Source organism: Vanacampus margaritifer, chromosome 7 (assembly GCF_051991255.1).
Source record: "Vanacampus margaritifer isolate UIUO_Vmar chromosome 7, RoL_Vmar_1.0, whole genome shotgun sequence".
Lineage (NCBI taxonomy): Eukaryota > Metazoa > Chordata > Actinopteri > Syngnathiformes > Syngnathidae > Vanacampus > Vanacampus margaritifer.
The window spans coordinates 19,055,650-19,079,958 of NC_135438.1; the positions used below are offsets into that span (position 1 = coordinate 19,055,650).

General features: G+C 39.6%; 2 protein-coding genes across 3 annotated transcripts; one reads left to right on the plus strand and one right to left on the minus strand.

The window, feature by feature from the left end:
• The first annotated feature begins 158 nt into the window (after positions 1–158).
• Positions 159–9,587, plus strand: LOC144055414 (stromal membrane-associated protein 1-like). 2 transcript variants are annotated; one of them, XM_077571345.1, is made up of 10 exons: positions 159–449; positions 842–975; positions 3,132–3,217; positions 3,427–3,502; positions 3,616–3,681; positions 3,771–3,849; positions 5,587–5,717; positions 7,360–7,570; positions 7,835–8,172; positions 8,925–9,587. In XM_077571345.1, the coding sequence occupies exons 1-10, from the start codon at positions 332–334 to the stop codon at positions 9,057–9,059; spliced, it is 1,374 nt and encodes a 457-aa protein (XP_077427471.1). In that variant the 5' UTR covers positions 159–331; the 3' UTR covers positions 9,060–9,587. The 2 variants fall into 2 exon arrangements, with proteins under 2 accessions (XP_077427471.1, XP_077427472.1); XM_077571346.1 differs by having other exon boundaries at positions 3,774–3,849.
• A 6,572-nt stretch (positions 9,588–16,159) lies between these two features.
• LOC144055000 (keratin, type I cytoskeletal 19-like) lies at positions 16,160–19,083 on the minus strand. Its single transcript, XM_077570526.1, has 8 exons — positions 18,539–19,083; positions 18,310–18,392; positions 17,657–17,813; positions 17,418–17,579; positions 17,216–17,341; positions 16,652–16,872; positions 16,552–16,565; positions 16,160–16,458 (listed from the first exon to the last, which is right to left on the minus strand). The coding sequence occupies exons 1-8, from the start codon at positions 18,992–18,994 to the stop codon at positions 16,409–16,411; spliced, it is 1,269 nt and encodes a 422-aa protein (XP_077426652.1). The 5' UTR covers positions 18,995–19,083; the 3' UTR covers positions 16,160–16,408.
• Between the last annotated feature and the right edge of the window lie 5,226 nt (positions 19,084–24,309).

Here is a 24,309-nt window from a genome sequence, read left to right on the forward strand (position 1 = left end):
CCGCACTAGACGTGTTCTGGTTTTAATTGTGTACAAGTTACATAATAAAAAAAAATACATTCCCAAACCATGCGTAATATTTCCTTTTATTGCAAACGTGAAGAAACCTCGTGCGTCATATAACGTCATCGGGGCCGTCCAATCCTGTGTGGCCGCCGCGTCAGCTTGTGAATTCCCGTGGGCGGAGAAGCGATTCCGGTTCCGGGTGTCTTCATACCAGTCGGAGGCGTTCGCTTTTCTGATTATGGTCTTTTATCGGAAACTTTTCTCGACTTTCGACGGATTACTGTAGTTGCTATTTTATTCGACCAGTTAAACGGAAGAAGCGAACATGACGACCCGCTCAGAGAGAGAGAAGGCCCAGAAACTGAACGAGCAGCACCAGGCCATCCTGTCCAAAATGCTCAGAGAGGAAGATAACAAGTATTGCGCCGACTGCGAGGCGAAAGGTGCGACATTCACGCTGGCTCGTATTTGTCATATTTTGTCACACAAACGATGACTTGTATTCACCGTAGGCGATAAGAACAAAAGTAGCATCGAGGTACGGAAGCGGCTCCGGTAGTCAGCTGACACCGCGTCCCTTAAAGCTAAACTAAGTGGCTAGCTAGCAGGCTAACCGTTTTCGTCATCGTTAAGAACATGCAGCAAGAAGTATGTCCTTTCACAATGAACCCGTGTCTACTTTTTTAAACGTCACACAGCATGTTTATCATGTTGTAATAGAGGCAAATCTAAAGGATCATTGTCACGTCACACAGAGATGTATAGGGCAGGATCTGTTTTTGCTACCTTTCGGGGGCTTAAGCCACCTCTTACTTTTCCGGTCCAACTTTTTCAGGTCCGAGATGGGCGTCTTGGAACCTGGGGGTATTTATCTGCATTCGGTGTGCGGGCATCCACAGGAACCTCGGTGTCCACATATCCCGAGTGAAATCAGTCAACTTGGACCAATGGACCTCAGATCAAATTCAGGTACAATATTGTTCATTTTTCTACTATAAGACTTGTATGAGAAACATGGATAAAGGCTACTTCCTGTTGTGTTCTATCACAGTTTGTCAAAACACATTCTAATACAACTCTCACAATGCAATGGGTGAATACAGTAATGCAGTAATTCCCAACCAAGGTGGCACACCACATCAACAGGGGTGGTGCGGTGTATTACCCTATTTAACATAATTTGGTCGAGACATATTAATTACAATTATTTTTGTTCATCTATTAATGCGAGCGATAGGCAGACCAATTCAATGTGCTTCCATTTAATGGCAGAAGGTAGAATGAACCTATGTATCCACCTGTTGCCATTCAAACAACAAAATAAAAGCCGTTATGTTTACTGTGTCACAGTGATGTTTGAAAGCACCTTCACTAGGAGAGGGGCTGGCAGAGTGATATTTAATTGCTATTCTGACTTTTTACTATAAATGGAATTAGGGATGGCAGCTCACAAATGAGATTAAACTCTCTAAATTCCTGCCAAGCCATTAGAATGGGATAGCCACATTCCTGTTTTTTTTCCCGATGCTCATCTGTTCCTCTTTAAAATGTGCAAAGTCGGGGCTTTTTTTTCTAACAGCAATGACAGTACATTTTCCCCAGCAGAAAAGCCTTTACTGTTTACTTCTTAGTAGAATAGAATGCCTTTATTGTCATTGTACACCAAGTGTACAACTAAATTTGGAGCACTGTTCTGTTTGCTGCATAGGAAAAAGGTAATAAAATAAAAACAGTTGAATAAAATATAAATCAGGTGGCAAAGCAGCATTAACACTTATGAATGTGGACAAGGTTGCACCAGGAAGCCATCGGCTTGTCGTCTTTGTAGGTTTCCCCACGTAAGTACCGGTAAGTGCGGTGTCAGAGGACCTTAAGAGAGATGTGGGCATTGTACAGCCAGCAAATCACATCCAGCCTATCCACAGTCTCTGACTGGCCCTCACAGAGAACACGAAGTCAAAATACAGCATAACATATATGCTTTTTGAAAGTTTTTTTTAAACCCCTCTAGTGATTATTTCCCCCCAAAAAGACTCTAGCTAAAATGACAACATTCGTCCTAATCTTATCAACATTCTTATTTCCTGCATAGTGTTGGGAAAGGGGTTCAAGAGGATTTGGCCTGATAATGCTGTATGCAAATTTACATTTTCATAGACTGTACATTTTGCTTGTATTCTAAGTCATTACTGTATTGTTAGACATCACTTACTGTATCTAAATACTGTATTTGGGAGTATTGACTAGGAGCGGCTATTAAGATTTGGTGGTCGCCTGGGGCACAAAATTAATATTAGAATTTTAAATGTGTAAATATATCATTTTAATGGATTCTTATAATTTTCTTTACAATTTATATTTCCTAATTATAACAATATATTCCTTATATACAGAGCATTTAATTGAAACAAGGTTTTTTATAAATAGATATAAAAAACAATATTAATATTGAGGTTAGCATGCTGGCCCTCGGCAAGCGCTCCAGTTCTTCATGTGATCCCATTGCAAAATTAATTGCCCACTTCTGGCATCCTACAAGTTCATGTGCTCTGTGTTTAAGAAAACAGGCCCAGAAGTCAAAGCTTAGACTATGCAGGGATAGAAGAAAGACACATATCTTAAATGATAATTTTTCTGTCTATTCATGTGCAATTGGTTAATTTCACACACTGCACCTGGTCTGTCATACCTCACGTAGTGCAGGTTTGCGGTGCCACATATTTGAGTATCACTGTACTGGACTATAGTGTAGTGTTTTATAACTTTGTATTTACTGTAACAACTTTTACAGAACTAGCCTGTTTTTTCATGTAATTGAATTTAATTTTAGCATTTACTTTAAAAGGGATAGTGCATATTAATGAACATTTACATGTAAATATGACAGTATATAGCCATCTGCTAATCTCCATTTGTAGTCCCCTGTTAGGTTGTTGCAGCATTTGGAATTCAAATATTGATAATAATTTCTGGAACTTGATTGTTGTTCTGATGTTTTTCAGGATAAGACTTTTTCAAACAACTTTTTCTTGTTCCATAAAGTATATACAGTACGAACACATGAGCGTGTGCCGATGAAAGAGTTCTGTGTTCACCCCTCTGTGGTCTCGTCTCTTTTTTTCCAGCGTATACAAGATATGGGAAACACCAAGGCCAGGCAGCTTTATGAGGCTGACCTTCCAGCAAACTTCAGACGACCTCAAACAGACCAGTATCTTTCAGTGTCTGCATTTACCTGAAAGTGTCACTTGATGTATATAAACACACTGGCCACAATTTTAGCTACACCATCCAGCATAATAATAATGACATAGTATACTTTATCGATCCCCACTGTACTGTACTGTCAACTGCGGTGTACCTCAAACTGTGGCCAATGTATTGCGTATAGTTACTATTTTTCCTTGACACTGGCCTCAGAGCAGTTGAATTCTTCATCAGGGATAAATATGAGAAGAAGAAATACTACAGCATGAATGTGACCAATGGAGGCAGCGTAAGTTTTTTTTTTTTTTTTTTGGGATGTTGCTATTTGGCCACTCTTCACTACATGTTTTTTTTTCTGGGTTAAAAACCAACTGATTAAATGTTTTATGTTGCTTTTCTCAGCCTAAAGATTGTATCAAGAAAGAGAAGGAGACAGAGCGAGGGAGCAAGGTGTCATCTTACACCAAGGTAAGTTCTCATGTACACATTCGCACAGCTCGTCTCAGTTTTCACTCATTTTTTATCCTCTTACATGACTGTTTACTTATTCATTTAAGAAGAATGAAGAGTCAAGGCCAGTCCCAAAAATCAGCCCGGTTAAGACATCAGAACCTTCAGTGAACCTACTAGCACTTGGTAAGTCTACTGCTCGTTTTCATCAGCCATGGATCCATTAAGGTATACAGGGATGTGATTTTTCCGCTAATTCGCGGAATTCCGCTTTTTTTATCCCCCCCCCCAAAAAAAATCCATTTTTTTAATTCATTTTTTATTTATTTATTTATTTATTTATTTAGTAGTTCATTGTGTATGTACATGACTCCGACAGATAACATCTTCTGCTATAACAAAGACATTTGTGGTATGCTCTAATATGAGTTACTTTTCATTTGGTCATGATACAATTATTTGTTCATGAAATTTGAACTCTTCAACATTATTTATGTGTTAACTTAATAATCACATTAGTTAGATATGATGATATTCTCAGTGATAGTTTTTAAAAGCAAAGGCAGTGCAATGTTTTTGAATGTGACTGATTTTGAGTTGACTAAAACTGCCATTTTATATGGGATAGTTCAATATACATTGAAAATTTATGCTGTTGTTTTGTCTATTTCTTTGTCATGTGAGTGCATTGAAAGTACTTAAAAACACGGAAAACCCATGAGCTCCGGGGGGCTTCGCCCACCAGGGCACTGCCCTGGACCTAGCTGGGTTCCAGCGGCCCCCAGACCCCCGGCTAAATTTTCAGATAATTTCACTTTGGTCAAATCACATCCCTGGGTATATTCTTTGTCCCCCCAAAAAATGTGTGAGGAGGCTTATGAGGGTAATGTCATTTGCACTGCATCATCATATTACCAGTAAGTTAAACTACATTATAGGGAGAAAGTAATGCATAATGCTCTTCAGATTGCCATGTTTGCAATTGTATCGTGGAAGCCAAAGCCCCGTCTGTATCAGCTACGTAAATAGTGTGACGTAATAAAATAACATTTGAACCTGATATGAATTGAACAAAGTAGAGGAACATGACACACTAAGCAAACACCGGCAGTGCACGACATGCAGCTTTTTGTGTTCTTTATTGTGTGGCTATTTATTACAAGAAAAAGGCCGAAACAAAGACCGTTTTCGTCCTTGCCATTCCTGTTGTTGCACACATATGAAGATTGTTGAGTAATCACTAACTGCTCCTCTGTACTCAGTACCATTTTGGTTAGTATTTTAACAAAAGGGCAGCAAAAGTGATATGCGTTTATTGGTATCCTTCACGACATTTTGACAATGTAAGTTCAAAAGCCATAGTGTCTATGCAAATACTACAGAACGGCACAAAACTGTTGTGTTTAAATTCTCATTAACAGCTGACAGGCAACTGTAATAGACTAAGTTGCTTGTAATGCAAGTAACTTGTTCATCCAGAAACGTTGAAGCAGTGAACCATTGTAAGATTTGGTCTGGCAGGAAGTTGAAGTTCCTGATTCAGTTTCTGACGCTTGCTGCTGACTTTTGACTTTTTTATGTTTCGACATGGCAAACAGACATCTGTGCTGGACTACATTTCCTTGATATTTACTGTTGCTTTTGTAGGATAAATTGCAGGTTGCTGCTGTTTTCTTGTGGAGCCTAAGATTTTTGGGAATTTTCTAAGTGGTCTTGCTTAACAAAAGTTAGACTGAGTGTGTTAGTCGGAAACGGGTCATAAAAGATGTTTTTATTTTTATTTTTTATTTGGGCTGTTCCTCCATTAGTTTTGTGAAAATTGCATTTTATACTTGTGACTAAGTGAACAGTTTTGTGTATGCGCTTGACAGTGTGTGGTTATTTTGCACCTGTAAAACCAGTCTTTTCACTTTTCTGTGGTAGACACACCGGCAGCTGCACCAAGCAACAATGGGATCACGAGCACAAGCCAGAACAACAACGACCTGGACATATTTGGTCCTATGGTATCCAACCCCCTACCATCATCCACGTCAGCTGCTCAGTTTCCTCAGGTACAACTTAGCATATTGCTGGTGTTGGGTGGCATCCTCACATCTCCAAAACCACCACTTTTCAGACCAGAAAAACTGCATAACTGTTAAGCCATTACAACACTTTTGATTGGTTAATCATTTGTAAAAACAAAATAAATAAATAGCAGACCCATGTGGGGTGAAAAAAATATTAATTTGACTGAATTTGAACATGGGAGGTTTTCATAATTCATGATGTTTTTATATGTGGAGACACTGATCATGTTATGATTCTCACAATTACCAACACTGACTTAAAATGGTAGGAAATATCAATATGCAACACTTTAATCTTATAAATATGTATAACATGCCACTGGTGAGCAGAGTCTTGATTCACTATTCGTGTTGACGTTAGCATGCGAGTTCCGAATTGATTGGTATATTTTGCACTTTCCCAAAAAAACTTAATAGTCCAACAGACGGAAAAAATACACTTGGATGAAAATGGCTAACAGCTCAATAAGGGGGTCCAGTCAGTGAGAGAGGTATCTCTCTATAGGCAACCATCTTTTTTTAAACACCTCAGACTTCAATTGTAATTGTGCCGTTAAGGCCTCCATTACATACACCTTAAGTTTTTGCTTCTACTGGGCCACTGTAGGTGGTTGTGGTGGTGTCCTCCATTTAATTGTCACCATTTTTCCAGCAGTCATTGACAGGATGTGTAGCAGGTATTCTTGATCTCTAGTGTACATATCCTTAGGTGAAAGATCAAAAAAGAACTGTTGAGGCGTAAATAACAAATCTAATCCCAAAGCACTATCTCGCTCTTAACCCCTTTCCAATAAGAGAATTGTTTTGGGCAGTCCCAGAATATGTGTGAATGTAGCCTATATTTTTATACAAGTTGGGCCAGGCCGGCCCGCCTTGTCACCCGCTATCACTATGAGTGTGTTGTTGTTTTTTTTACTCCCTCTAGATGGACTGTTCAGAGTGAATGCGTGTATCAAATGCACCGTACCAAAACAAGTCAAATACGAATAAATATTTAGGCAGTATAAAAATTACTCAAACACAATGTAACATTTCAGTGTTTGATAAAATGTACTGTAAAATACTGAGAGTAAATTACACACAGGTTGAATTTATTTGCTGTTTGATGAATTGTTAAGGCAGTTGATTGCTTTGTGTTGTATTTTACGGGTACAGGGCCTGAATACACATTTAGGATTTATACTTGCCTAAAAATGTTAAACATTCATCAATTTTGTTCCACTTTACAATTATATGCTACTTTGCATTGGTCTTCCATATAAAATCTCAACAAATAAACTCAAGTTTGTGATTGTAAGGTCACAAAATGTGGGAAAAATTTAAGGTGTGTGTAAACCAAATGTTTAATATTTGTATTTATCATTGTTTGTCGCTAACAACTAATAGGCACATGCATTTTAGATGCCTGTCCATGCAGGTTGTTAAATGTGGTCAGTAAATGCAAACAATGAAGTGTGACAGATAGGCAATGTAAATTCAGCTCTGATGTGGCTCCGCCTTTTCTTTTTGCCCACACTGCTGCGCATGTTCGAAATAACCCCATAGTCATTCACACGCCCTTCTGTTTACATATTACTTGTATCAGTACATCCTGTAAATAGTTTTGTGTTTTTCCTCCACCTAGGTGAGCTCCAGCAGCGTTGCAGGTACTCCCGCACAAGCCCCAGCAGCAGCATTGGGTGGAGCCACGTCAGGGTCAGGACACGGCGATCTTGACTTGTTCAATGACAGCAGCAGCACAAATAAGACAGACGATAATGCAAAGAAGCCATTGTCCAAGGACTCCATCTTGTCGCTCTACGGAACCAACAACATGTCACCACAGGCTCCAGCTGGTAAGAGAGAGGAAGTTATATGTTGCAACTGCAACTTGGCTGCATAAAAAGTTGTGCAAGTGTAAATAATAAACAGTATATAGATGTGGTCACTTGCTAGGTTGTAGAAGCCAAAAAGAGAAAGTACCGTTTGATACATTGCATGTGCTTTTCCCTACTGGCTCGTGTCCATTCTAAACATGAACATACCTGTATGTCATCATGTCACGGTACATTAACACGATTATTTGTGCAATGTCCTCTGTTTTATCCTCTTCCTGTCAGCTGGCATGTTCATGGGACCCTCTCAGATGCAGTTTCCTGTCCAGACCTCTGCTGGTTATCAGGCCTTCCCTGGAATGGGCACAGCCATGCCGCCTACGACCGTCATGGGTGCCATGATGGCACAGAGTGGAGCAGCCATGATGGGACCCAATCCAGGAATGATGGTTGGGATGACCATGCCCAATGGCTTCATGGGAAATGCCCCCGCTAGCGGCGTGATGGGCATGGCCCCCAGAATGATGGCGCCACATGGCGGTGCGATGCCTGCGGGCATGATGCCTGCCCAGGGCATGTACGCCATCCAGCCTGGGCAACAAGCGCAGTGGAACATGGCTCAGGTATCAACTGTGTGACACAAAAGCTTTAAGTCACTGCCAAAAACATAACAAAAACTGAATTGTCATTTCAGTGAGGTATTTTTGCTCCATTAGAGGGAATTTGTTTGGTCCACACAAATGATAATTTCAAGTGATGTATTTTTTTATGTCTATTGGCCTTTCATCCGTATACAGTATAAACTGTATTTTAGATATGCGACAACTGTTTCGTCAACTGCGGACAGATTTTCAAGAGCTCATTTCCAATATTTCCATGTAGATAACCAGCGATTCTGTCTTCTCCTCTTCAGTGTAAGGATTTTTTTTTAAATGTAAAAAAGATATTTAGACAGATGTATTTTGCTCAAACCTGGCAATGGTGCCAGCTATCTGATACGCTTGAGGCAAAATTTAAATCTGACTGGTGAAAGAAACAATCCCATTGCTTAATGTGTTACATCGGTCAGCGATACGGATTCTGAAGGCCCTGACGGATAGCAGTTTATAGACGTAAAACCGTTGGCAATTTTTGATGTCATTTAGCAGTAAAAAATTCTGACCATGAGACTGTGCGCACGACACGGGTCAGAATTCAGTGCCACTAAGGAAAAGCTTCCCCCCCTCCAAAAAAAAAGTTGGACGACCTGCATCTCATTTATTCCCAAGAATCTGTACAATTGTTTTATCAGCCCAGTGGTAGATAACGTGTGATTGTTGTTCAAGGTTATGTTTTCCTTCACGAGTGTTAATTGTAACGTGTTTCCCACCCACAGGTGAGCCAGCAGATGTCAGGGTTGCATCTGAACGGCGCACCCGGACACATGACCTACTCTCAGCCTCCAGCTGCAATGGGGGGTTGGGCCATGCCCGGATCCGGCCAAACTCTGAGCACACAGCTGTGGAAGTGAGCTTTTCGGTGAGGCCACGGATGGACAGAGGAAGAGTGCTGGTTGCAGAATGTGCAAAAGATCTTTTGTGTTTCTCTGCACCGCACTATGAACTGACGTCTATTTCCACCACGGACCAGCCTTCAAGAACATGAAAAATAGAACTACTCTACTACTCTCCTTTCTGTCTCTCTTTCTCTCTATTGTGTGAGTGAATTGGGAGTCTTACAACCTGGCAGATTCTGCCTGTCATATGGTTTTTGAGCATTGCTTTTATTTTCCTTTTTTGGAAAACAAATATAAGGAAATAACAGTCCCAACAAAAATTGTATTGACATATCAGAAAAGCTGCAGGACCAGTTACACAAGCTTTTATTGTATCATTGTATCAGGATAAGATTATAGGACATTTAAATAAATAGTATTTAACGGGAGAAGATGAGACTAATCCAGTCTGTCTGTACCGCTCCCAAGTGTACAGCGCTGTATAACCTTCTTTTAAAGTACTTGTGGTTCCCCTGTTAAAAAAAAATAAAAAGTCATGAGGAAGGATGTGTCATGTCTCCTTTTAATAGATTAAGAATGAATGAAAAAGGCCACGGGCGGCTGTTTACTCTAAGAAGCCATTACATGACAATTACATTGTATGTTATGTTGAGATGCAATACAAATAATGTTGGAATAACAGTTTAACATAATAATTCATTCATGTCTGAGATATTCTGTATTTTACTGTTACTGTAGGAGTTTGTAGTCAGCAGTTCTAAAACACCTAACTTAATATTAGCACAAATAATGTTTGAGATTGTATGTCATTTTTCTTTTAGGTTCCTAATGGTTTATAAAAACTTGCTGGCATGTTTTTTTGCAATACATTTAACAAAATTTGTTCCAAAATCCATTGTGATAGTCCTTTTGCGTTTCATCAGGAAATCCGGCTTTTTCCCGCAATAGTGGGGGCACTACAGATTACTGTCATTGAAGACTATGAAATTGTTTATAGGTGTGAGTGTGAATGGGTTGAATCATATCTATAATGTATGAGGACAGTCCAGGCTGTACTCCACCTCTCGCCCAAATTTATCTGCGGTTGCCATCAGCTCACGTTCAATCACAATCGCGGGGTGAGAGTAGCGAGTAGTGACCAATAGCAAAATTAATTTTAAAAAGGGGCGAGGCTATATTTCTGTAACTAAAAGACTATTATACTTGAGTATAATTTTGAATCATCTTACATTAATTTACCATTGAATATAAATGCTTTATCTATTTGATTTAAATGCGCCGGTGCAGCGAAGACTGCGAATAACACGCTAAATGTAGCTGTTTCCCCGAAATACTAAAATACTCGTCTCTTGATTTAGATACGTCTATTCAACAATGCTTTGACACCAGTGACCAATTTGCTATTAGCCAGGGCTCTGGTATATTAGAGCATTGTTGAAATAGTCGAATGGGTGAGTATTTTCAACCAATGCGGAAGGAGTTGGAGTTAACTGTAGTGTCAGAACTTTGTGAACTACCGATGAAAACCTTTGAATACGTGCTCCTGACAATGAGCACTAGGTGGGAGTATTGCATAAATTTTTGGTTGGTGGAGTTGCAACAGTCATAGACTTGAATAGATACTGTATAAATATAATCTGAGGATGTGCAGAGAATTTTACACATAATCAAATATATAGTGTCATTTCCAGAGTATCATGAGCTACAAATCAAACGAGCGGAATTATATTATGCTGTATTAGTAGCGTATGATGAAGTACAATCCCACACTGGCAATATCCACCACAGCACACAATTTGTTATCAAAAATATTATAGGCCATTACCATTTTGTTGGTATGCTTTTCAAAACATGTTCTTTTTTAACTGAGCTTGCCTGTTTTTCAATGACTAGCTTTCCAAGTGCACTGTAGCTGGTGCAATGAATGCCTTTTTGTTATATGTGTGTATTAGTCGGGCACTTCCACACAGCTTTTGGAAAATTCGTCTCATGCAACATTCCAACTCAGTTGCAGTTTGACAGGCAGGGAAAATGTTGCCTCTCTGAAGCGGAGGTTCTTTCACACAGCAATGTCAGTCAGGTTTATCAGAACAAAAGTCTGTAAATACATACTACAACTATGTTTCTCCGCCCAGCTCAAACTGGGATATGTTCCAGAACAAATAAACCCCGCCCCATTGAAGGTGTTTACAGGTGGATGTGGCAAGCTGAGCGACCCGAGCCTTTATTTGCGTAAACCCTGTTATAGTGATAGCATGCACTGTGTACAAAATGCAGTCCAACGATTCCAAGCACTACGAACCCGTGGGTCGTTGACTCCTAGGATTAAAAGTGGGCGTGGTGCTTCCAACCAGCTCTACCTGTTTAATTCCCACCCACCAGCCACCCTGCACTGCCCAGTCAACCTTGCATGTTTTGCTGATGCTGATACCAACGTACAGCACTTGAATGGTGACAAGGGAACAAAAGAGTCTTGTTCCCACATGTGCTATCTCATGCTTGGCAAGCCTGAAAACATTTGAAGTGGTTTTTGGTCCCGTTCAATTCCGACAAGTTTACTTTGAAAAGTTTGACAGTGAGGTTTGATGGTGAAACATTTGCAAGGAGGTTAGGCATTCCTCTTATCTAGTGTGTCGAAACTAGCACGGCTCCAAAATAGAGTGTAGTCCAGCAGACACGTGAAGAATGTGCTTACTTTCCTCGACTCCAGGACCCTGACACATTGCTCCTGGTAGCAGCGTCGGTCTTTTGGTTAAACTTTGGCAGGCGTGACTGATGCATAATTAAATATGTCACTGATATGAGAGATTGATTTGAATTTGTGAAATGACGACATTTCACAGGTGGGTGTTAAGAGTGACTTTTCTGCTTACGCCTTACATGCAGCAATTGGACAGTGAAGGAAGGAAAGCGGAGGCTCAAAAGAGAGCGTTTCAGAAGCAAATTTGATGAAAATCTAAGCAGCCCAAAACTTACAATGCCTGGCTTTGAAATTTATTACACATAGTTGGGGTTTCCTAATATCCGAACATAAATGTCTTTGTTCGTCCTAAATCGCTCTTCTCGGCTCAAGGCCGCCTTGCATGGCAGACGGCCACATCAAGGAAGAGAGCCCATTCACAGGATTTCCTGTCTTTTTTCTTTATCGGAATTCAGGCAAAGTCAACTTCTAATCAGCAGCTCTTATCGCTGTTGTTATTGGTATATATAAAATAAAACATACAGTTGTAAATCAATGAATACGTTTTGTCATTAAAACAAAATACAAATGCAATTCAATTTGAGAACATGAATAAAACCAGAATGTATTGATATGCAAATCATGTTAAACCAAACTGAATAGACAACAAAGATAAGATATTTAATTTTTAAACTGATAAACAATATAATTTAGCAAATAATCATTAACTTGGAATTTTATGGCTGCAACACATTCCCAAAAATCTTTGTCAGGTGGCAAAAAAGACTGAGAAAGTTGAGGAATGATCATCAAAACATCCAAAATGTTCCTCAATTGTAAGGAATTTATGGATTTCATCCTCTACGGTCCATAATATCATCAAAAAGTTCAGATGACTGTATATACATATTATTCCAGCATTATGTTGAAAACATTTACATAAAATCAAATTAAGAAGTCAAACGTAAACAAACCTGGGGCTCGTACTCTCACCTGAAAAATGATCATCCTTCACGCATAAAGCCATTGGCACTAATCATTTCCCTATACAAACACGGTATAGAATATCCAGTCAATTCTTTTCTGATGCCAGCCGAAGCGTGGCCATCCAGATGTGGTGGCCATATTGGATGGGGCAAGTTCCCATCAAAAGCAGGAGCCAATTAGATCGGAAAATTATGTCGGCTTTAATGGTAACTCCGTTTATATGTTACACGTTTAGCTAGTCGAACTCGGCTCGCTGTGACCAACCAATGAGAGGACTGGTGCTTCTGATATTATTTAGTTGTATAGGCCAGGGGTAGGCAAGTTGGGTCCGAGAGAGCCGCAGTCATACATGTTTTTGATGTCTCCCTCCTCGAACACAGCTGAGAGACTTCTGCAGAACGTAATTATGAGCTGATGATTTGAAACACCTGGCTTTGGAGGCAGGAGACATGCAGGACTGCGGCTCTCTAGGACTGAACTGGCCTATCCCTGGTTTAGGCCATGGGTCAGCAACCTTTCCTGTCAAAAGAGCCATTTTAGGCCAAATAAATACCAACAAATCTGTCTGGAGCTGCAAAACATTTAAAGATTGTTATGAAGGAAGCTGTGTTAATGTTAACCTAATGTAATGAGGGCCCAAGAAGATCTAATAATAGCTGCACCATAACACAAATTTATGCAGCATCCAATAATTTGATGTTCATTTTCTTCTACCTTTCGTCTTTTGTTTTTGATATATATAAATACATATATATTTTTTCTTCTTTTTTTGTTTTTTTTTTTGCTAATTTTTCATACTTCGATTTGCATAAATTTTTAGATTTTTTTGCCTTTATGCCCAATTTCTGCCATTTTTGGCAATTTTATGCGTATATTAAGGTCATTTTCTTGCCCTGTCTTCTCTCTATTCTTTTTTTTTTTTTACATTTAATGTCTATTTTAGGACATTTTTTCTGCCTTTTTGCTAGCAATTTTCTGACATTTTTGGCAATTTTGCGGACATTTTATTACAATTTACAGGATTTCTTCTTTTGTTGTTGGACATTTTTTGAGTGTTTTTCTTTTTTACCTTTTATTATTATTATTATTATTATTATTATTATTATTATTATTATTATTATTATTATTATTATTATTATTATTATTATTATTATAAATGTTAAGGCTCACCATTGGCAAGCTTTATTATAATTATAAATGTTAAGTCTCCCCATTGGCAAGCTTTCAAACTAAAGTTTGTCCAGTACTTTTCAAAAATTTTGGCTTTGTTGCAGTCATCCAAATTTGGAAGAACCTGTTCATTAGGTTGTGCAGGGCTGCACTAGATTCTTATTTTCTGAATCAGCTTCGCAGAATGTGCCACATTGCATCGAAGTGGATTGTTTTATAAGCTGGTAACAGAAAACTGCGTATTGGCTTAGCCTTAATTATAAATAATAAAATGCCTTTTCAGTCACGTAATGGGAAAATTCGAGTTTAAGCAACTTTGGATTCACTATCTTCCTCAAGACTCTTTATTTTGACATGTTTGAAGGAAAGAGGAGTCAAAACAGCAAGCTGGTCATTCACCTTTTATCTGCGACACAGTACAAGCCTCCCCGACACACCGAACAAAAACAGCTGAAACATTCTTAACTAAACAATATAGAGCTAATTAATTTTAATCTTATGATTAAGTTGTTCTCTCTAGAAAATTTGGTCCATAACAATAATGTAGTGTATTATTACAAAATAATTGAGTCAAGTGTTGGACATAAATAAGTTAATGATAATGTTAATGTTAATATACTTGGTACGTGCTCAAACTGGACACAATGGATTTAAATGTGCAAATATTGCTTAAAAAAAATGAAGAAGAAGAAGAAGGAGACTGGATTGAGTCCGCGTAGAGCCACTAAAGGTCCCAGCTGATATGTACGCCAACGGTGCCGGATAAACGTATTGTTACTTTATAACAACAACAAAAGCCTCTCGCATAGTTGTGAGTCATCAGCAATGCACGATCATGCTTCGTGCAATGCATTTCCTGCTTTTATTTTTACCTTTCGATCATAAAATCACATAATTGACGGAAGTTCAGTGTTTAGGAGTTAAACTGAAAGCCAAGACCCTAAAACTGGTGTTTACTGTATACTTAACAGTTCACTCTTAACTGGTGCTACTGCTGCATATCTTATCGTTTATGTAAGGGAAATATTTTGACATTATGATCGCATTGGCTTGTCAAAGTATTAGCATTGTTGGAAGCTCTTTTACATAAACAGTGTAATGTAACAGGGTGCTGGCGATGGAGCCAAATATGGGCCCGTAAAGCTTCGCAGTGGGGGTTGGGTTTTGCACTCCCACCCACTGTGTAATCGCAAAGCAAACATTACACCATTGTTTGAGAAATGTGCACTCCTCGTTTGGATTTTGATGCTTTTACTGCTCAACTCTTTTTTAGTATGTCCACATATATTTATTGTTCCTGTTTAAATGAAAACAGGTAAGATTATGTTGTTAGTGGCCATGCAGTGGTCAAGAGGCGAGGCTCAACCCGCCGCTTACTTTTTCACATCTGTACACACGACATCATAAATGGGTCTAAAGTGCAGCAACGACGCTATATTTTAACAATGCTCGTCTTTGTTCAGGTTTTCACTATTTGCATTCGGTGTGTCTATATTGAAGTATGTGTGTTCTTGTTACTAGGTAACAAAAGTTAATGTAACAGTGTTAACAGGCTCCAGGGCAAAGATTAGTCAGCCCTTAGGGTGTGTCTTCTGAGTAAATGCAGGGGTCATCACTTCTCTTTTCTCTCAAGTTTTCTGCGAGGGGAAGTTGAGGGCACCAAGTTTAACATCAATACCTTTGACCATTGTTCACCCTTTTCCTGAAAACACCGCCCTTACGTAACACACATTTCCACCACCCCATATCCCACCTCCCGCAATGTAACTCCGTTGCTATGACGACCGCATAAACAGAGCTGAAGTCAACCCCCCAATTTCTTTTGGACAATAATATGTTCTATGCAACCCCAGTAGTCTAAATATGGTATTTTGGTTAATGTTGCGTTAGTGGAATATGAGTTAGGCTGCGAAAGCCAGCAGGTTTTTTTTTTATCAATATCAGAAACCAGAATGCGGCCATTTTGCTATTTGCTGTCGAGTGAAAATGACATCACAGTTGCTCCGGTCTCAGGCAACAACCAACAACGGTTAGGTTTCAGAAAATAGGTAAGCTGTGATTGGTCGTTGCCTGAGCAACTGTGATGTCATCTTCAGTTGACAGCAAGTGACAAAATGGCCGCCCCCCTGAGATTGATAACAACAGCTGGATTTTGCCTCACAACTTATATTCTACAAATGTAATATTACTCAGAGTGAGGTCACATGTGACATATTATTGTCAAGAAATGTTTAAGGTTGACTTCCCTCTTAAGATTCAGTCTGAAAAATGACACAACTTGTAATCACCAGCAGGTTTATTTTTTAGACAAGCACAAGCAAACACACACATACAGACATTTCTTCTGTTTTATGAACTTCAACACAGCCTTTCGTCTCCTCTCGGTCTCGAGCACGGCGTTCAACTTTCATCTTCTATCAGTTACTTTTTTCAATTTCACTTCTCAGGTGTAACAGCTTTTATTAGACAGCGTGTATGTGTGTGTGTGCATGTGTTGTTTGTCTTGCCGGCTGGACTTTTGAGCCTTTTAGCTGGAAGTGCGCACAGTGGTGGTCGTGACTGTGGTCTTGGAGCTCCCTGTGAAGAAGACGAGAAGAAAAAAAATGTCAGCGGTTCAAGTTTCCATGTGGTTATGTAATGTATCACTGCGTGGCATTAAGCATCACTTACCTGAACCAATTGGCCTTAATTGAGAAAGGAAAGAGAAAATGTACAATGAATGGAGTGTTCGATGTGTATGTTCTCTCCAAATATGTCTATTAGGATCTACCTGGATTCCTCTGAGTCCAGTAGGCTCCTGTAGGTGGCGATTTCCTGCTCCAGCCTGGTCTTGATGTCCAGCAGCATCTTGTATTCCTGGCCCTGCTGCTCAATGCTGGCGCGCACGTTGGCTAGTTCTGTCTCCAGCATGTTGATTGTGTTCTGGAAGCTGGCGAGCATGGAGCTGTAGCGGGCCTCTGTCTCTGCCAACGTGTTCTCCAGCGCCCCTTTCTATAGGAAAGAAGCACGTGATTGTATCTGACAGTGTGGCTACATTGTTAAGACTTTTTACATCCTTTTTACTCACAGGCCCTTTTGAACTCTAATGACCTACAAGACCATCAAGTTCTGCATTCCTTCCCTTTTCTTCAAGCTCTTTAATGTCTACCAGAATCTTTTCCTCTCCCAATCCCCCCCCCACAAGCCCCCGCCATCTCCCACCCGCATTCTTCAGTAAAGCCCTCCTTCCGCACCCTTTATCACCGTCTCCATTTCCCTGGACAAGGGAGGCATCTGGGAATTTTGCTCATATAAGGCGAGATTGTGAAAAGGCCGTCTGGCTTTCGTCTCTCACCATGCTGAGTTGAGACTGCAGCTCGATTTCCAGGCCCTGCAGCGTACGTCTCAGGTCTCCGATTTCTGTCTTGGACGTCTGGATGGTTTCTGTGCTGATGGTCACTTCCTTGCTCAAGGCAGCCGACTAGGGAAAGAAAAGAATCATTAAACCTGCCATACTTATTCAAAGTAGTGTTTTGTTTTGTTATTTGAATAGTGACCTTCTCATTAAACCAGGCTTCCTGGTCGCGGCGGTGTTTATCTGTGATGGTCTCATACTGGGCGCGGACTTCTTCCAGGATTTTGTTGAGGTCCTGTTGGGGTGCGGCATCGACCTCCACATTGACTGTGCCGGACAGCTGTGATCGCATGGCTGCCAGCTCCTGAGCAGCCCCACCCCCAAAAAAAATTAGCATTTTTAAACCTTCTCTGAGGGAGATCTCTATGAGGTTTCTCGTACCTCGGCGTGGTTCTTCTTGAGGTAGGCCAGCTCATCTTGCAGGCCCTCAATCTGCATCTCCAGGTCAGCTTTAGTCAGAGTGGTCTGGTCGAGCAGGCGGCGCAGGTTGGCGATGTCGGCCTCCACAGACTGCCGCATCATCAGCTCATGTTCGTATCTGTTTCGTCAAAGGAAGTGGAATGAACTTGATGTTTGGAATACAAACGCTGACTAAACGTACTGCTTAAGGCATAGGACATTTATTCTTTCTGACATTTTTGGCAATTTTGCAGACATTTTATGGTCATCTCTGGATTTCTTCTTTGGACATTTGGACTTTTTTAATGTTGTCTTTTCTGCCTTTTTTAAATACGTATTTATACATAAATATATATTATATGGTAATGTTCTGCCTTTCTTTTGTTTTTGGACATTTTAGGTTACTTTTTGAACATTTTCTTTTCTGCCTTTTTCATTCAATCCTCTGACACTTTTTTTCTTGGCAATTTCAAGGACATTCTATGGTTATTTTTTGGATAAACTTGTTCTTAATTTCCTAACAACAACAAAAATTTGACATTTTTTTGAATATTTAATTATTCAGGTCTGAAACTCTGTTGGAGGAGGCCCTCGAGGACTAGGGTTTGAACCCAATGACTTAAGTTCTTTCTTACTTGGTTCTGAAGTCATCAGCAGCCAGTTTGGAGTTGTCAATCTGGAGGAGGATGTTGGCATTGCCGATGGTGGCGCCCATGATCTTAAATGGACAATTTGAGAATTAGTCGGTAGATAGCAGTTGTTTTTACTTGATAGACCCACACTACGTATGACCCCAAAACAGTATAACATTTGTAAACCCGTATCAGTCTACCATGGTAATGATTAACAGTCGTGCAAGCTCACCTTGTCCTTCAGGTCATTGATAATGGCCCAGTAGTTGCTGTAGTCCCTATCGGCTGCGGGCCCCTTCTGCTCGTAGTACTCTTTGATCTGCAGCTCCAGCTTGGCGTTGGCAGCCTCCAGAGAGCGCACCTTCTCCAGGTAGGTGGCCAGACGGTCATTCAGGTTCTGCATGGTGGCCTTCTCGTTCAGCTGAATGGCGTTCTGGTCCAAGGCGCCGGACAGGTCGAAGGAGGCCGCTCCCCCGCCGTAGCCGCCGCCAAAGCCACCGCCGTAGCCACCGCCGTAGCCGCCGCCGTACCCGGATGAGACGCTTTGCCTGGTGGAAGAGGAGATGCGAGGACCTCTGAGGTTCAGTCCAGACAAGCTCTGAGCCTTGGGGGCGCCTCGGGATGAGTAGCTGTAGCTCTGCCTGCTCATCATGACGGGCCCGCCGGTGATGCTGAAGCTGGACTGCATGGCTTGAGAGTCTTTCGAGAGAGGAGACGAGAGGAGTTGAGAGGAGTTGAGCTGCTTGAACCAGGAGTGGAGTTGGGTAGCAGCGAGCAGGCTCCTAATATAGCGCTGGTCCTGGGGCGGGTCTGGCTGGGGGGAGGGAGGGAGGGAAGGAGGGGAGAGAAGGAGGGAGTTTTTCTCTGCTGATCAGCACTGGCTTGACACAACCACCATTTGTTTTCCTTTAAGGACCAATGGTTTTTTTTCCCTTTCCCCCTATGAGGGCACGCTCATGGAATGTGTGAGTGTGTGTGTTGCTGCTTTTGTGTCCATGCTTGAGGGAGCTCGGGTTGTGCTGAGGTGTGTGCGTGTGTGTGTCATCTTTAACATTTCTGCATGCTTATGTAAATACCTGCTAGTCCACTCTCTTTTATTCTTGTTTGAATATTTGCATGCAAATATGAAGTCACTTGCTGCTTTAGTTTTCTGACTCTAGATGGCTTTCAAATCAGGCACTGAGCAAGTCTTCAAACTGTTGGGTAAAAAAAAAAAAGGGTCAAGAATTGATTGATCGACACAACTTTTTGAGTTATTTAATTCAAAAGGTTGGATCAAATTAAATCAATAGTCTAAAAGCTGCCCATAATTTACATTTTATTAAATTTTATTAAATTTTATTTGATTGTATCTAATTGTATTTAATTTCATTTATTTGGGGGTGGGGGGTTGTGAGCTATTCATTTGACCGATCTTTTTGGGCTAATTGAATGCCCTGATTGAATTGGGTCAGAAATGAACCAACCCAACTTTTTGAGATATTTAATCCAAAAAGTTGGGTCAAATTATATTAATAACACACAAAACAACCCAAAAGTGGATTATTCAGTTGACCCAATTTTTTTAATTAATTGAGTAACCCAACAGAATTGGGTCACAAATGAACCAACCCAGCTTTTTGAGTTATTTTACCCCAAAAATTGGGTCAAATGAAATTAATAATCTACAAATCAAATCAACCCCAAAATGGATTATTCAATTAATCCAACATTTTAAATTACTTGAATAACTCAATTGAATTGGGTCAAAAATGACCCAACTAATTTCACCCAACTTTATGGGTTAGATAACTCATAAAGATGCATCAAATTAAATTAAATTAATAACTCAACAAAGCAACACAATTTTTGGGTTGTATTGTAGGTTATTCATTTGGCCCAACTTTTTGGGTAAATTGAACCGTTCAATTTGGGTTGTTTTGGACCCAACTCTATTTAGAGTGTAACTTTTTTTCTGTCAAAAAGGATAGCTTCAGCCTTGCACTGTGTGGGAGGAAGGGAAGTTTTGGAAGTAAACTTGTGCCAGTGACCTCGTGCCCAACATTGAATTAAAAAATTACTTTTCATACTTATTGACAAGCCCACGAAAAGGAATCTGCGCCTCCATTGTTCACCATATCACACTGGACATCTCCCACAGTTCCTGTGTGTGCACTAACATGTATGTGTGTTCTTGAGTGTGTTGTTTTTGGCCCGTTCCAGCCTGTTTTTGGTAGGAAATGGCGCGTATGAAGGGATTGTGTTCTTGTGTGTGCATGCATGGCTGCTGGAGTGCAAGTGTGTGTGCTATTCCTTATCTGGGTTTTGGGCTGTGGGCCAACTTGCTCTGCTAGTGGAGATGGGAGAGGCCTGTGGGGTCATCACCCCTCAGCCAAAGGGAGAAGTGACTCATGCCTCTTATTTGTTGCAAGGAGCGAGCAGGGTTTGGTCTCACTCTACTGTGAGAGATCTTTCACTCACATGTTTCATGAAACTCTCTTCAGTCATCTAGTGATTGACTTGACTTTCACTGAGCTATTTTGCTCGCTATTACTATAAACGACATTTAAAAACACGTCTTTGAAAAAACTAAATGGCCCAGATCTGCCTTTTGGCCTTTGCTTGCAAATAAGCAATGAAGTTCTGTTGCAAGCAATATGAAGCAAAGTAAAAAAAAAATTGCATGTTCTTATCACGTCACAATGATGCAAAGCTGATTATAACATTCACTCCGAAAATTTGATTATGTTTTTAACAAAATGTGACCAGTTCAGTTTACCGGAGACAGCTGGTATAGCCTGCAACCCTCGTGAGGATAAGCAGCTCAGACATGGTTCGATAATAATTATCAATATGGGACACAAAATGTATTTCATTGTCAAATTCATTTTGTTCATGTGACCTCCCATAACCTCTTGTTTGCTTCTCACTTGCAACAACAAATCATGTATCCAAATTAGAAAGAGTGCATCGCACAATTGTCTCGCAAACAGACCCAGGGTGCTCCCCGCCTTTCGCAAAAAATAATTGTTGTGGCCAATGTTAGTATTTCAGAATGAGAATAAATGTTCTTCCAGTGTGCAAGTAAGCAAACACTCATCGGCTGTTTCTGCTTCAAAGCAAAATCATATGCAAATATAATTTTCAGTCAAAAGCAAGTGGCAAGATGGCCGCCCCGAGATGGATAAAAACGGCTGAATTTGCTGCATAACTCTTATTCCACAAATGTAATATTCATCAGAATGTCATGTTTAGACTAGTGAAGTCACATATAACATATTATTGTCTAGAAATGTTTAAGGTTGACTTCCACTTTAGTTCAGTATTGCAGTTAAAAATCCTTAAGTTGTCATCAGCAAGAAGCGAAGACATGGTCTCTCACGCTTTCAAAATCCATTAAATTGGCAAAAATCGTTTTTTATGTGTGTTCCAGGCTTTGGAGTGAAAGTTGAATCTAAAAGGAGAACAAAACTGTTGAAGATGCTGCTTGGTGTGTGTGTGCAGTCAGTGTAGGCCACAAAGTACAATCGCTACGTCTTTGTGAGTTTTGACACATAAAGACTGAAAAACATAAAAATATTTGTCCACTCTTAAAGTTTGACATACATTTCACTCTGCAGTCACAGCTTTTTCATGCAAGATGGAAAGTGGGCGTTTTCACCCCAAACCAAATATGACTCATTCTTACATAGTCATTATTCACTCCTGTATTTATTTTTAGTGCAATTTGTAAATTCAGATTGCAATAATTCTGGTGTTCGTGTGTGTGTGCGAGCGCGTGCAGTTTTCAAAGGAACTTCAGACGAAATCAGCATGAGTCAAACAGGATTTGGGGCAAAGTCTGCATGTCCCAATACTTACGTAGAATAAAGCCTCAAAGATTTCAAACGTAAACCAGTCGCATAGCGAAATGGAAACACACACATTGTCTTGAAAATTGACTGTATCACCCACAAATCTTCAAAAACATTGCTGCTATGTTTATTTAAATCCTTGTGTACTTTATGGGAGTGTTGAGTTGTCATAAAGTGCATGACTCTGTGAAATATCTTCTGCCCACTCCCTTTTTTGCCAAAGAAGCCAACATTAGCTCACTGCATATTTGAAGCAAACACATCCACCTGAGTGGATTTGGAGTCGACGTTTACTTTCCTCATTTCGTTTACTTCCAGCGTTATTACTTGTAATGCCGTGCGAAAGTCACATCACATTCCTATCCTATCAGTGACATTGGGCTGAAAGTTAATTAGCGAGTTGTCAGCGAGACAAGACAAATGAATGCAGTGGAACGTCCAACGTTGGTCGAAATGTGATAAGCTCACATTTCAACTAATGGTACAGACGATGCTTTAAGAAACATTTTAAGATTGCATTTGGATTCGGAGCCTTAATTCACCTCTTACTCCCACCACTATCATGTTGCATTTTTTTTTTTCATTTGGAGCAGTTTAAAATATTTTTTTATCTTACTGACATGACAAAAATATTAAATGTTTAAATGCTATAACTTAAGACTGGGTTTAAAAAAAAAGAGCCTGATATTGATTCATAAAACCATTAATTGGTTATTCTAACTCATTCACTGCCATTGACGGCTATAAACGTCAAAAAATAATTTTAAGTATTTCTATTAGTTTAACATTTTTTTTCACTTTTGTTCACAAGAGTATGAAAACCTAGACATTTTTTAAAAAATATTATTTTACTTTTTTTTTAAAGAAAGGATTATTAAAAAATTAGGGGCGTCAGGCGATTAAAATTAGTAATTGTAATAATCGCATGACTTTAATAGTTAACTTTCTAGGTTTTCATACTCTTGTTAACAAAAGTGGAAAAAAAAGTGAAACTAATAAAAATAGTTCAAATGAATTTTTGACGTCTATAGCCGTCAATGGCAGTGAATGAGTTAATGTATCTTGTTTCCATAAATAACTAAAATTGAATTTTACAGGCCAATTTTTTAATTAATTAATTAATTTAAAAGTATTTTCTTACATTAATGAACGATGACCTGACTTATTGCACTTTAAGACAATTTAAAATCTTTTAAATTTATACTTACAATTATTGAACCAGAATTATGAAAATATTTTCCTCTCATCTTTGCTGATGTCAATGCTTGTGTAGCACTTAAGTGATTATAACACGTGTTACTTTTATTCATAAACTAAATCATTTAACCAGTTACTGCCTCCACAAAATTTCATTTGGAATTTAATATTTGTGGAGTTTTTATCATGTCCTTGATATTTAAGAATAATTGATTTTCCACAGAGAACTAATATTGATTGAAGTGAAGACAATCGAATCAAATCGGGGGGCAAATCAAAATTGAATCGAACTGAACTCTTGTGAATCTAAATCAAATGGACTGAGGAAATTAGAATTGATACCCAACCCTACTATACATCATAATACTGATTATTATGTATGATAGATTATTATGTATGATGATATAATGTAATAATGTGTGCAGATGTCTCCAGTTTGCTCGTGGAACATGCTTGTTATGACCATTCCAAACAGAAGACGTAAAAATGATGACATCATGGAGGTCCGGCGGCACGCCCAGGCCCCGTGAAGACAAATTTCAAATCTGCTTGATTACAGAAACTTTCTTATTGCCAACACTTGCAATTACATCACACAACATTACTAATACTGAAAGCCCCGGGCAGAATGAATGAACATGGCGGGACATGGAGGCTAAAATCTGATTAGACAGAATTTGATGATTTATGGTCTGACATCACTCACAACTTTAACATTTCTCTCTAAAAAGCAAAACACCGCCATTCTGCCGTTGAACACTGTGCCCTATTGTCTTCTGATTTTTCACAGCCTTGCGAATGAAAGAGAAAATCACAACAGGAAGTCCGTCGTCTGCTTCTGCGTATCGCCTTGAAGTGAACTTAAGCTCCAAACAGTATCTGTTATTTTCTTGTATCCCAGCAACAAGTGGAGCGTGTCACTCACTACACCTGCTTGAATGGCACCCTTTGTCTTCCAGTCTGGTTGCATTCA

Coding starts and splice junctions, on each gene's coding strand:
- LOC144055414 (XM_077571345.1), top strand. CDS start 332: ATGACGACCCGCTCAGAGAGAGAGAAGGCCCAGAAACTGAACGAGCAG. Junction 450..841: donor CGCCGACTGCGAGGCGAAAG/GTGCGACATTCA, acceptor CAACTTTTTCAG/GTCCGAGATGGGCGTCTTGG. Junction 976..3,131: donor GGACCTCAGATCAAATTCAG/GTACAATATTGT, acceptor CTTTTTTTCCAG/CGTATACAAGATATGGGAAA.
- LOC144055000 (XM_077570526.1), bottom strand. CDS start 18,994: ATGCAGTCCAGCTTCAGCATCACCGGCGGGCCCGTCATGATGAGCAGG. Junction 17,814..18,309: donor GCTGATGACTTCAGAACCAA/GTAAGAAAGAAC, acceptor TTGACGAAACAG/ATACGAACATGAGCTGATGA. Junction 17,342..17,417: donor AAGCCTGGTTTAATGAGAAG/GTCACTATTCAA, acceptor TTCTTTCCCTAG/TCGGCTGCCTTGAGCAAGGA.